General features: G+C 43.7%; 1 protein-coding gene across 1 annotated transcript in view; it reads left to right on the top strand.

Annotated features, from left to right (window-relative positions):
• Positions 1–13,525, top strand: part of ARPC2 (actin related protein 2/3 complex subunit 2) — a 29,829-nt gene that overhangs the window by 15,043 nt on the left and 1,261 nt on the right. The window contains exons 6-10 of the mRNA XM_077885252.1: positions 2,550–2,736; positions 3,451–3,544; positions 9,245–9,371; positions 11,025–11,125; positions 11,587–11,687. Coding sequence (XP_077741378.1) covers positions 2,550–2,736; positions 3,451–3,544; positions 9,245–9,371; positions 11,025–11,125; positions 11,587–11,687 — 610 coding nt within the window. The remainder of the gene's footprint in view (positions 1–2,549; positions 2,737–3,450; positions 3,545–9,244; positions 9,372–11,024; positions 11,126–11,586; positions 11,688–13,525) is intronic.

The following is a 13,525-nucleotide window of genomic DNA, read 5'->3' as shown; positions in this document are numbered from 1 at the left end:
CTAAGCAAACATTGATTTTCACCCCAGCCCCTAGTAACACCATTTCTGTACTCTGCACATTTGGAGAAGCTATTCTCACATATTCAAAGAACAGAAATTTCAGCCCCTCCTTTTAATCCGTTCTTCTAATGAAGAATAATAGCCTCTTTGCAGCCAGAGGAATTGAAAAGCACCATGGCCTTCCTTGATTACAACAGCTATGATCTATTGCTTTATAGAAAATTTAAAGCAAAAAAAAAAAAAAAAAACGAACAGTATTTTCATCCTTGTGAATAAGTGGTAGTCTCAAATTCTGAGGCATTTAGCTTGCCCCCCAGATAAGGACCAAGTAGTTAAGTTCCTTTAAACATAATATTACTTGAATTTTATTCCTGTGGTGTCTCTGTAGATCATTCTAAGAAGGTAGGCATGTCTGTCTTTCCACAGTGGTTACTTCTGCTAGCTTATTTCCTCCCTCAGCCTTTGTGGGGGTTTTGTTTGCTTGTTTGTTTTCTTATAATATGATGTGCCTCACCACTCTTAGAGGAAGACCTTTCCCTGTCTTCTGTATGCTCTGGAAACAAAATATCAAATACAGAGATAGGTCTTTGGGATGAAACTTGTTATTAAGAGTACTGTGAGCAGAAGCATTAACTGCAGTCCATGAAGAATATTGGAATATGTTCATCCCCAAATTGATGGTAAAAATATATGGAGAAATAAAAACCAAAAAATAAATAACACTGTAGGCTTTAAAAGGAATCAAGGAATTTCAGAGAGAGAGGGAGAGGAAGGAGCAGAACTAGAATAGAAAAAAATTGTGTAGGAACTCTTGGGTGTGCTTGACACAGCTCAGATCTCACAATCCATCAGAACCCCTGGAGTGTAACACAGAGAGCTTATGTTTCTGTCCCTGGACCTTTTCTGCCACTTCTGCTAAAGCACAGGCATTGCTGAATTGCAGACCTTGTGTTCATACAAGTGGAAAGTATAAAAATGAGTGAAAGTAGTGTGTCACCTCCTGTCTTTCTATGGGTTTATCTAAGCAAGCTTGGGGGGTCTCACCAAGCCATAGTAGATTTTTACTTTTAATCTATCCTCGGTATGTTTTTCTTCATCATATCAAAGCCTTACTTAAGAGTCTGACTTTAGCTGTAGTTTTACTTAGCTTGTTTTATTTGGCTTCTTAAAACTAACAAACCTGAACTCTAAATATTTTCTTTTTCTATCTCATCTTGTAGTCTGCTTATCGGTTTTCAGGTGCCCAAAATGGAATGATGATTGATATTATTTAATATTGGAGTGCCAAAAATATGCCAAAAGCACAACCTAGAACAGAGATTTGGATAGTCCGTGTTCTCAGTGAGGATAGATACAACAAAAAACAGATCTCAGGAATGTTCTTAGAAAAAAATTAAATAGTGGCAAAGTATAAATGTCTAAGACATTCCATACAGTTCTGATAAAATTATTCCCAGCAGTTATCTATATGAAAAGATCCACAGTGGTGTACAGATACTCTTACAAAACCACCTATAGGCCTTTTGGCATGTATTAATCATTTGATTAGATAATCAGTTGTCCCAGCCTTGTTTGGTGGAACTCCTACTCAACATGCTGTAAAGAGGCAGAATAGGGTGTAGTGGTCAGCAGACTTGGCTTCAGGTCCCATTAGTTAATGACCTACTGTGTTCTGGGCACTTTAAAATACTGTACACTCTAAATTTTCCCAAGGGCCTCCCCCTCTCACTATCCTTTTTAAATAGACGCAGGAATTTTGGAGGTTAGGTAGTTTGTCCAAGGTCACAAAGTGGCAAGGCCAGGATTTGGACCCAATTCTGTTCAACTCAAAATAGAATACCTACACCTCTGTATCATGCTGCGTTTAGCATAGCACTCTGCTCCTTTGAACTACTTTTCCCTGTAAAATGAGAATAACCATATCTGCCTGCCAACTTAAAAAATTCTTATAGAGACCCAATTAAGTAAAATTAAACACTTTGAAATTTTTATAGAGTATGCAAGTAAAAGCTTTTGGGGAAGTATATACATACACACACACACACTTTTCAGATTTTTCCATACTTAGCCTCCTTCCACAAAGGGATTTGTAATGGTATGTGATGAGGTTTTGTTGTTGTTGTTTTAATCAAAAAGCTACCCAGCTACTGGTTGTGTTAGCACTTGGCAGGTTAAACCATCAGAAAAAAATGTGTAACTCATGTTATTATAGCTTGATAGCATACACAAGTCCCCTCTTGACTACGGTATCTGGAATACTAGATTTCTAATCGGAGTTCCTGCATTATGGCTTCTACTTGTTATCAGTCATCTTTGATACTGATTCCAATTTTGGCATAGCATCTATTAGTTAGCTGTATATATTCACAGTGGTTTTACAAGAATTAAGGTTTTATTTTACTTACTTTGCCATATGAGACGGATGAGAATAGACAGCAATCTACCTGGGTTAAAAGAATGGACACTGAAACAAAATAGAATGTCCTTAGAACCTGCAGAGTTGTTTGTTCTGTATTTAATATAACCACTGGGTTTTTCCCCCCCTCCAGGATATAATGTCTCTTTGCTATATGACCTTGAAAATCTGCCGGCATCCAAGGATTCCATTGTGCATCAGGCTGGCATGTTGAAACGAAATTGTTTCGCCTCTGTCTTTGAGAAATATTTCCAATTCCAAGAAGAGGGCAAGGAAGGAGAGAACAGAGCAGTTATCCATTATAGGGACGATGAGACCATGTGAGTATAGAACTTGCCCCTCCCCCCCAAAAAAAATAAAATAAAAATAAAGAAAGGAAAGAAGGAAGGAAGGAAGAACTTGGTCCCAAAGCCTTGGTGTGGCTGTTACATGCCCTTTCTGAAAGACACATGGTTAGGTCAGACCCTTAAACTCTGTTGTATGAATCCCCCCTACCATGTGTTTCTCATAAAATTCTTTAAGCCAGGAGATAGATGACAGGGGGAGCAAAGGAGGCCACTTTTGCTCGTCTCTATATCAAAAGTTGGCAAAAGTTGAAAGGCAAATCCAGTCCTTTTCTTTAAAGCACCACTATTCTTCAGTCATATAGCCTGAGTAATAGGGAGGTAGAAGGGACTGTGCATTCTGTATGTTTGCAACTCTTGGATCATCTACATAGTAGGAATCTCCTAGTATATAAAGAAATTTTTAGAAGTGAGGTTCTGAGAGTCACAAACCCTAGATTCCATGTCCTACCACACAGACAAGTCAGTACTAGCCACTGAGGGTGATTTTCCTCTCCTGCCCCTCTCAGGGCATGCATGTGTTATACTGACTTTGTTGGTCATACATACTGAGTCTCCCTTGACATGCCTGGTTTTATGAACTAAGAGATTTATTTGGCTTTACCCATCTACTTCACTTGGAGATCAAGTTCTTGACAAAACCTCATGCTCATTCTGTACTTCTTACCTCGTGGGTTTTGTTATCCTCAGGTATGTTGAATCTAAAAAGGACAGAGTCACAGTAGTCTTCAGCACAGTGTTTAAGGATGACGACGATGTGGTCATTGGAAAAGTGTTCATGCAGGTATGGAGTGGACATCTTGGGGGGAACACCATGGTGTGGTGGTTTATACCTGGGTACCGTAACATACCATAAATATAGAAAACGGGCAGCTCTTTGGATGCCAGAGCTTGAAGATTCAATTAAATAGCTCCTACCAAACTCACTGTGGATAGTTTTTCCTTAGTGGCTTTAACCTTTTGCAGGACTGAATTGGAGAGTGCATTAAGGATTAAACATATTAATGGTGTGACTGAGTTTTAAGCATCCTTGCTGCCATAGGGTCTTTGATTTAAAGCTTAGTCACATTTCCTGCGTTGCATTTCCTGTGATTTCTTGGCAAGATCCATTCTTGGCTTGGTTTAGTCCTAAAGTCTTCTCAGAACAGAATCTCTAAAAATTCTTAGTAGTAAGTATTACATCAATAGGCCAGAGTCGTTGAGTGGTCAGTGAGGCAAATTAGCCATAGTTTGCTTGAGGTCACTGTAGAGCACGTCCCTCAAAAGCAGCTCACGTACCAAGAAGAGGAATGGGGCTTTAGTGGGACATTTTGTAAATGAATTTCTGGTACATCTGGACTCTAGTCTGATACGATACCTCATTGTGGCTTTGTCATGCTGTCTGCTAACCAGTTGCTGGCTCTAAGACATGAAGAGCTCATCATTGAAGTAATAAAACAGGCTGATTTCTTCTGAGATGGCTCAGCATTCAAAATCTAGTACAGTGGTTAAATTTTTAAACACCTTTTGCACATTCATGCTGTTCCTTGGCAGGGTAAGGAGATTTAAGAATTCTGGGACAGAATATTTTTTATTGCATAGAGTTGAAAGATGGTTGTGCTTAATGTAGTGAGGATATTTTATGGGTGTCCTCTCTAAGCGGCGAATACTCAAAAGTGATAGCCTCAATTTGATCTATCTCTGGGGGCTTTTTGTGTTTAGTCTAATCGATCAGAAATTCTAATTTTGGAGCCACTGTACAGAAAAATTGGAATATTGATACAGCATCTGGGAGTACTAAACTTTGTGTTAGAGAGAGAGAGAGAGAGTGTGTGTGTGTGTGTGTGTACAGACCTATATCTTGGGTCCTAAATGTAAGCTTCCAGAAAGGCATTTCATCTGTTTTTATGCGAATTGACAGGGGAATTAAATGCAGTAGCTTAGAAATTGGCCTGAATCCAGACTGAGAAACTAATTTTAAAAGCTATGAAGTACATATTTAGATTTGGCTGGTTTTTTACCAGTCTTGTTCCATTTTATTCCAGGCGACATCTTAACTTATTTTTATGCTTTAAACAGACCTTATCTTGGAGAGCTTCCAGGAGATTTGTTCCTTAGGAGAACTTAGTGTATTTTTTGCATATGAATTTAAACTCCTCCCTCAAAGTACATGTGGTAGGGCACTGGTCTTAAAAGAAAATCTCCGCGTTTTTGCACTGACCGTAACTCTAGCTAGTGACTGGATGGGCACCATGCAGCCCCATCTGGCGTCCAGGAATATGGAAAGGCTGTGCTGGGGAAGCCATCTGCCTTGCCTTCCTCACCAAAGTCCAAGGCTGGGGCAATTTATTTGAAATGACCTTAGAAACCTGGGTTTATTTTGCTGGCTTTTACCCCAGAATAAATCATCTGAGAATTTTCCTGGGCCTCATTATTATAAAATCCTGAGAGAACAGTGATGCCTAGCACAGAATGCTGCGACCCAGGGACGCTGTTTGAAGTCCTCCTGGTCACTTACCTGTTTGCTGTGGGCCTTTGTGGGTTTCCCCCTCCCAGTGTGGACCTACAGTCTGCTCAGAACACTTTTGTCATTCAGCAGGCAGACTCTGAGGGATACTTCCTGCCTTTATTTATTTTTTATTTTTTTAAGATTTTATTTATTCATGAGAGGCAGAGAGAAAGGCAGAGATACAGGCAGAGGGAGAAGCAGGCCCCATGCAGGGAGCCCGACGTGGGACTCGATCCCGGGTCTCCAGGATCACACCCTGGGCTAAAGGCGGCGCTAAACCGCTGAGCCACCAGGGCTGTCCTACTTCCTGCCTTTAGGAAAAAGACAGAGTTGCTATTCCCCACTCACAGGGATATTCTAGTGTTTGCCTTTGGTATGTTATCTTTATCGGCATGCAAGCTGAGCACTAGAGAAAGTCTGATAGAGAACATTTCACTGCTTAGTCTGTGAAAAGCATTAGGAACAATAGTTTTGGAGATTAGAGTATTTTTCATATTTTTTAGATCTTAGTGTCAGCCCTGTAACCAAGAAAAGTTAAACAGAGACTATTGGTTTCTGTATGTTTAGGGACAAGACACAAGCAGTCTACCTCTTAGGCAGTCACAAAGACAGGATGTTGAGGACTCTGTCTACCTAGATGCCTCTGTGGTTGTAGCTGTAGGATGTTTTCCTGAAGTGAGAGCACTGAGTCAAAGTTAGTAATTTTGGTAGATATTGCCAGACCCTCCTCTACAGAGTTTATACCCTTTTGCCTCTCACCCTATGATGCATGAGAGTGCTCGTTTTCCCAGGGTATGTTGGCAGATGTTCGGATCTCTGCCAATCTGATAGATTAAAAATGGTATCTACATTCTCTTGTGAAAGAGGTCCAAAATCTTCTCTTATGTTGAAGGCTATTTTTCTTCTCCTGTGAAATGTCTCTATGCCCTTAATCCATTTTTCTGTTCAGTTACTGATCTTCTCCATTTCTTTATATACTAGAGAGATTAGCCTTTTATCTATGGTAAGAGTTGCAGATATTTTTTCCAATTTGTTATTAGAGTTTGTGGGGGGTTTTCCCCCTCATACAGAAGTTTATGTTCACATGGTTAAGTCAGTCAGTGCCTCCTACAGCTTCTAGATTTCAAGTCATAGTTAGAAATTCCCTACTCCAAGACCATAAAGAAATTTGCCTATATTATATCCTAGTATTTTTACAGTTTCATATTTTACACAATCTTTTGATTACCTGTTTAGAGTTTTCTCCTGGTATGTAGTATGAAAGATGGAGCCATCATTTTTTTCTAAATGGCTACCTATTGGTATCAGTAGCTGTTGTTTCAAAGCCAATGTTTATACAACCAATTTAAGATGCTATCTTTATCATATAATCAGTTTCTGTGTGTGTGCATATGTATATATGTGTGTGTGTGTATGTATATATATATTCTGAACTTGCTATCATAAATTATGCTTTGATGGAAGAGAGAAAGGTATTCTGATACTCAAAAGACATCTTAGTTGGAGGAAGAGAAAAGAGGCATCGTTGCTGACACATACAGGACAAAGAAAGACCCTAATGAAAAAGAACTGTTTGGGTGGGTTGGTTGATTGTTTCTTAATAAGTATTATTTAGGAGACAGCACCAAGGAGACCCAAATCAGAAATAATTGTTAACCAGATCTTACATGTTATCCTCCTTTTGCCACTAATTTGCTAGGGCTTGCTGCCCATTGCAAACCAAACGTACACAGAACTGATGGAATCCACTGTAATAAGTTGTCACATCTGGGTATGAATGCCAGTAAGTACCAGTGATTTGGAGCCTTACTAAATGCAAGAAAATGCTGGCATTTATTATCTGTTCTGTTTTATCCCCGGAGGCTAAAGAATAAAAATAATAAAAGTTAGAAAACTTCCAAACCTCTTTGCAAGGTAAAAAGTAATTTTTCTAGGGAAGGGTAATCTCAGAAGCTTAGCTTTAGCAATTTCCATTTTGAATGATATTGACTCCTTCCCTGCCTCTCCAAATATTTTTCCTTTGAGGAACAAAATTTAAGAGAGAGCTAACCTAACCTAGCTATGTTTTTTATCTCCCCTTTTGCCACTAATTTGCTAGGGCTTGCTGCCCAATGCACATTCTTCCTATCTGCAAATGGAAAATGTAATCCCTGCCCCTTCCAATACAGTGTGAGGCACTAAGTCCTCCAAGGTAGGAAGTGTTTGCTTTCATTCAGCAAGCCATGTGCTAGCCAGTCTCTTTGAAGAAAGAGGAATAGATACAGAGTAATAAAGGAGGATCCTTGGCTTGCAGAGCTTACAACTTGGTCGGGAAGCCAGAGGTGTTAGTGAATGGTAAAGTGCCATGGTAGAGGCTTACAGAGAAGACATGGGAACTTCCCACCATAGAGCAACCAGCTGCCTGAGTCTGTTGGAGATGGCATGATAGAGAAGGTCATATCTGAGCAGCAGTAGAGCATTGCAGACCAGACAGCTGTGTTAGCATGCCTTCCGTACTCCTAAAACTCTCCGGGGCTTTGCACAACCTTTGGTTCCATCCTTCCGCTATCATTTAGTGAATTTGGATCACCCTGTTTTACTGGTATTGCTGGAAAATCTAGTTCTGTTCTTGCAGATCTTGGTTGAGACAGGGATGCCTTGTTATCACTTTGGTATGTCCACAGGAATGTATGCGTTAGAAAAGCTCAAGATTTAAAGATTAAAACATAGGAACAGCCTGGTTTTTACATGCTCATTTTCTTGTTGTTCGATGAGGGTGGGGACATTTTGTTAACGATGATGAGCTCTTACGCAGAGTGGTGGTGATTGAGTCTCTAGCCATTCAGTGCCAGAATTAACAATCTGGCTTTCAGTTCTCCTGTCACACAGCCTCCTTCTTCTCCGTGAACCCTAAAACTCAGCTTCTTTAACTGTTGTCTTCTGTCCCCAAGAAGGGCTTACGTGTAGTTTAAAGTTTTGATTGATGGATTCTAAACAGTAACAGTCTAAGATACCTCCATGAAACAGGACTTGTGCAAAGGTTCGGAGCCCTGAAAAAGCATGGTTTTCATGAAACGGGAAGAAGTAGATACGGAGGTGCAGGGGGGTGAGAAATGAGCCAGCTCATAAGGGGCTTTCAGGCAAAGATGAAAGGAGTTAAGATTTGATCTTGAGTCTTAACCAAGCTAGAGGCTGGGTTCCATGTACCCTGAGATTTTCAAGATTTCCTAAAAAATAAAACCTCTTCACATGAAATAAAACGAATCAGGGCAGCCCGAGTGGCTTAGTGGTTTAGCGCCACCTTTGGCCCAGGGCCTGATCCTGGAGACCAGGATCGGTCCCACGTCGGGCTCCCTGCATGGGACCTGCTTGTGTCTCTGCCCCCCGCCCCCATTAATAAATCTTAAAAAAAAAAAAAAAAAAAACTAATCAGCAGTAGTCCTTAATCCTAAATGTCTAAATTCATTGTCTGTTTAGTCTCAGACAAACTTTTACTGCTTCTATTGTTCCAAAACAAGAGAAAGAGAAAGGGAATGGGATTAAGAATGCTCTCATCAGAGGTGCCTGGGCGGCTCAGTCAGTTAAGCATCTGCCTTCGGCTCAGATCACTCACTATCCTAGGGTCCTGGATTTGACCCACATCAGGCTCCCTGCTCAGTGAGGAGCTTGCTTTTCCCTCTCCCTCTGCCCCCCGCATACCCCCATCCCGGCTAGTGCACTCATGCTCATGCTCTCTTTATTGCTCTAAATAAAATCATAAAAAAAAAAAAAAAAAAAAAAAAGATCTCCTCACATTCTAAAGATCAGTCTTGCTACGTACTCTGTGGTCTCCTTCTTTTTGAGTTTGGATCACATTGATAGCAGCCAGCACTTGTACTCTTGGTGTCAGGTGTTTCTTCACCTGACAGTCCGGAGTGGTACAGGGGTCACACTACACCGGACCAGCCTTGTAGTGGGAAGTTGGCATTCATCTTACATTTCATTTTCTTCTGGTTACTTTGTGCTTCTTCCCGCCAGGAGTTCAAAGAAGGCCGCAGAGCCAGCCACACAGCCCCACAGGTCCTCTTTAGCCACAGGGAACCTCCTCTGGAGCTGAAAGACACAGATGCTGCCGTGGGCGACAACATTGGCTACATTACCTTCGGTGAGTGGGGCAGGAATGCCAAGTCAGGGGGCCTCTGATGCCTTCCTGCTGCAGGATGCGTAAACTAGGACAGACCTTTGTTAAGATGTAAAAGGGGCAAAGGCATGTGTACCAGATTGTTCTGATTACAAATGCTATGACTGTAGGAGGGTGTGTCGCAATCATTTTCTTTTTTTCCTGTTTTTCTTAAATCCTGAGGGAAAAAAGTGTGGTCCCTGATGTCAAGTGTTAAGAGTTGGGACCACGTAAACATTGCCAAGCAGCAGGGTGGGAGGAAGTTTCTGTCATTTGGCATTTGTTGGGTTTTTGCTGACTAAGCCAGAGCTCCTGCCATGATTCACGTATTCCACTGAAGAAATTTAAGTCTTCCCTTCTTATGGTTGGTCCAGACCAGTGAGCTGGCTCCAATGAGTGTAGCTAACAATTTGGAATAACAGCTCATTCCCACACTGCACTTAACACCATTAAAATATTGCTTTTTGTGAAATTTAAATCATCTCAGTACTGAAAGTGTACCCGTTTATGGGTGATGAGCCCACCGATTTACCATATTTCATTAAATCTAAACTACACATTTTCTTTCATGTGACAGTCTTTGATGTTGGGATGCAGCTTACAATTCATGCCACACGGTTGGGGTTTTTTGTGGATTTTTTTGTTTTGTTTTGTTTTGTTAAGATTTATTCATCAGAGAGACAGAGAGACAGAGACACAGAGGGAGAAGCAGGCTCCTTGCAGGTAGCCTGACGCATGCCACACAGTTTAATTCGCCTTTGTCTTTATGGTGCATAAACTGATGGTAAACTTCTAGTTGTTGCAGTTCTGCTGTTCATTTCTTCTCAGAATTGACACACAGGTCCCACCCTTTCTTTTGAGGCATTCCTTTTCATGTTAGGAAAACCTCCTACTTGGAGAATTTTATGGTTGCCAAGACCACTGACTAGAGTAGATACAGGATATGGAGAGGATTCCAGAAAGCTGAAGGGGGAACGAATGCAGAGTGGCTAGAGAGGGCTTCGGTGCATGGCACCGTGGGAGGGGCTTTTCTCATCCCCCAGCTGAGGAGCTCCTGCTGCCTGTCCTCATCAGGAGAGTTGAGGTCCTTGGAGCTTAGTGTTTAGTTTTCACCACAAGACCACAGAATCTTCTGGAACCATGTGCCTCTGAAAGCTGCAGCACCAGGGATGGAGGACTGGCAGGCTTTGTTTCCTGACGCTGATACCTAAGATGAAGTGTTTTCTCCAAGGCCCCCATCTCCTGTAGCCAGTGGTATCACCGTCTCAGGAGACCTCCATGCTGCAGAGGCAGAGGCTAATAGGCGTGCAGCAGGCAGGGCATAGATCTCAGAATGCACAGCCACAGGGTGGAACCCAGACCTGGAGTGATGCCCGGCACTGAGCCCTTTCCCAGGGAAGCCCTGGTTTTCTCCCATCATCTCCGTTTTCCTTGACATAGCCTCCATCTGCACTCCCTGGTACCTGTCCTGGTTATGGTGTTTATCCCTTCCTCATCTGAGGGGAAAACCCTGACAAAGCCTGGGTGGGGTGAACCAGGTGCGATGTACTCAGGCAGGGAGAGATCAGAGCTGACCGTAGACTCTACCTACCCACCTTTCAGCCTCCATGTGACACCTTTTTTGTGCCCTGCCCACAGTGCTGTTCCCTCGGCACACCAATGCCAGCGCTCGAGACAACACCATCAACCTGATCCACACGTTCCGGGACTACCTGCATTACCACATCAAGTGCTCTAAGGTGGGAAGGGCCACAGCAACTCGGCTCCTATGGTCCAGGTCATTCTCTCCACCACAGTTAGTGACATAGAACGTCATTCGGGTTGGGGGCTGCCTCAATCAGTAGAGCACATCGCTCTTGATCTTGAGGTTGTGTGTCTGAGCACCACACTGGGGATAGAGTTTACTTTTTGGGAAAACAAAAGTCATTCTTATAGTCCAGGCTGTTGCTATGAATTCTGATGGTTCTAGAGACTTTAAGATCCCATGGCCTTCCTTCCATCTCTCTCTCTAACCTCCTCCCTGTAGTAGAGAAATGAATATTTGTCTTCAGAAAGGGTTGCCCTCCTGCTTATCTGCATGGTCCTGTGTCAGTCCCAGGGCATGTGTTCCCAAACTTTCCTGGTAACTCTTACTAAAACCAAAGTTGTCTTTCTAGAACATTGTGTTCATTGCTTTAGTATCCATTGTGTTTGCTCCCAGGCCTATATTCACACACGTATGCGGGCAAAAACATCGGACTTCCTCAAGGTGCTGAACCGTGCACGCCCAGATGCCGAGAAGAAAGAAATGAAAACAATCACGTGAGTAGGGCGGCCACACAAGCAGGACCACTTTCCTTTCCTGATTCCCCCAAGAGGAAAGTAGTGGGTGCTGGTGCCCTGGCCCTCCGGGTGTCTGGACAGCAGTTACAGGTGAGGCAGGCAGGGTTGGGCCTGTAGCCATGTGAGCGACTAAAGACGGGATGGACAGGTTTTCACTTCTGAGTGGTTTGGGCTGGACTCCCTCGTTGCACGTCTCCATGAGCGAGGGGGGTGGCAGCTAGGGAGAACACAAAGGGACCTTGTTACCGAGATACACTGTGTCCTCCCTGGGCCTACGTTAGGAGGTCAGCCCCCTCGAGGTCTTCCTGCAGAAAGGGGGAGATTTGCTTCTGGCCATTTTAGTTGAGTGAACAGGCCAAGAGCCCATCCCTAAGTGCTATTATCCCCCAGTCTGCTGCTCAGTGGGAATTTTGTATGGAAATGAAGTTGTCTCTCTCAGAGATGGACATGTTGGCTAGCACGCTCCCATGTGTGGCTGTGCAGGAGAGGCCAGCGTGGTCTAGAGCCTAGGTAGGCATGTAGGTCTTTGGACAAAATGTCAGGTGTTGGGTTCCTCTTTTGGTGATGTTTAGGTGATCCTGTTCTCAAGATAAGGCAACACGTTCTTACCTGCCAGCCTTTGTGCCCACTGAACTCAAGTCTTAAGGTGAACTTAGTGCTGCACACCCCTCACAGCCAGTGTATTTGCCAACACCTACTCCTCTTGGGGGCGACCTTTGGCAAGTGTGGTGTCCACGAGGCTCCCAAGTTCCCTCCCTGGGCATGTGAGGCCTCTCCTGCCAATCTAGTTTCTGCTGCTACGTGACAGGATGAGAGAAGTGCCTGACGCCTGATACCTGAGCAGAGGGTTTTCAATCTCAGAAACATCAGATGGTTGTAAAAGCAGTTTGTCACTCCTGACTTCCTTAGGTGAAGGCTGTAGAGGCTACCCATCTCATGAAAGTGGTACCAAAGGCCTCTCTTGGTAGTAGCTCTATACTTCCTGTCCGGAGCCTAAGAAGTGGTGTTCAGCCTATAGTTGGAATCTCTGTTTCCAGAGAGTGTCCCAGGTGCCATGGTGACACAGTGGCAGCGTCATGCCTTCTACTCTGCAGCTTTGTGGCAAGGCCTAAAATGGGCAAAATTGACACAGCGTAGGGAGGGCATATGTCCTGGGACACTTACGCTCTTTCTGCCCCCTCTGAAACTTGCCTCCCTCTTGGAGTTAACAAGTTCCCCTGCACCTCTTGCCACAGGACTGCTCTTCTCACAGGGCACTGCTTTGGTGACCTTGAGTGTGGGGCAACCAGTGCTGTGCCATTTTCAGGGCAAGTGGAGAGACTGGCTGGGAGGTAAATGGGCAGCTGGGAACAGCAGAAGGAAGCCTGACCTGGCCAGCCCGTCCTACACCAAATAGGAAGGCTGGCTTCGTAAATAGCAGTCATGGGGCTGCCTGCGTCATCTTCAGCCCTGTAACTTGTCTGTTCAGAAGAGGCCAGCACGGCAGATGCCGCCCAGTGTCTCCCCAGAGAGCTTCCCCCCTGCCCTGTTACCCCACCAGCAGTGGTCTTGGGGTGCTGCAACACAAATGCAGTCATCTGAGGTACAGGGACGAACCCCCTGCCCTGCCCGGGAGCTGAGGAAGGATAGATTCTTGAAACCAACCAGGCATCCATAAACCTCCTTCCTGGGACTGAGAAAGTAGCTCTGCTTTTTTCTGCCCTGTGACCTTTCTTTAGCAGAGATGGGTCCCAGAAAGAAGGGGGAGGCAGACAACCACATCTGAGCTGAAAACCAAGTCATGTTACTAAGGATGAGTAGGGGAGGCCAGGACCCCC

The sequence above is a fragment of the Canis aureus genome, chromosome 36, assembly GCF_053574225.1.
Source record: "Canis aureus isolate CA01 chromosome 36, VMU_Caureus_v.1.0, whole genome shotgun sequence".
Lineage (NCBI taxonomy): Eukaryota > Metazoa > Chordata > Mammalia > Carnivora > Canidae > Canis > Canis aureus.
Note: the sequence above shows the minus strand (reverse complement) of the source record. Positions and strands in the feature narration are given on the sequence as shown.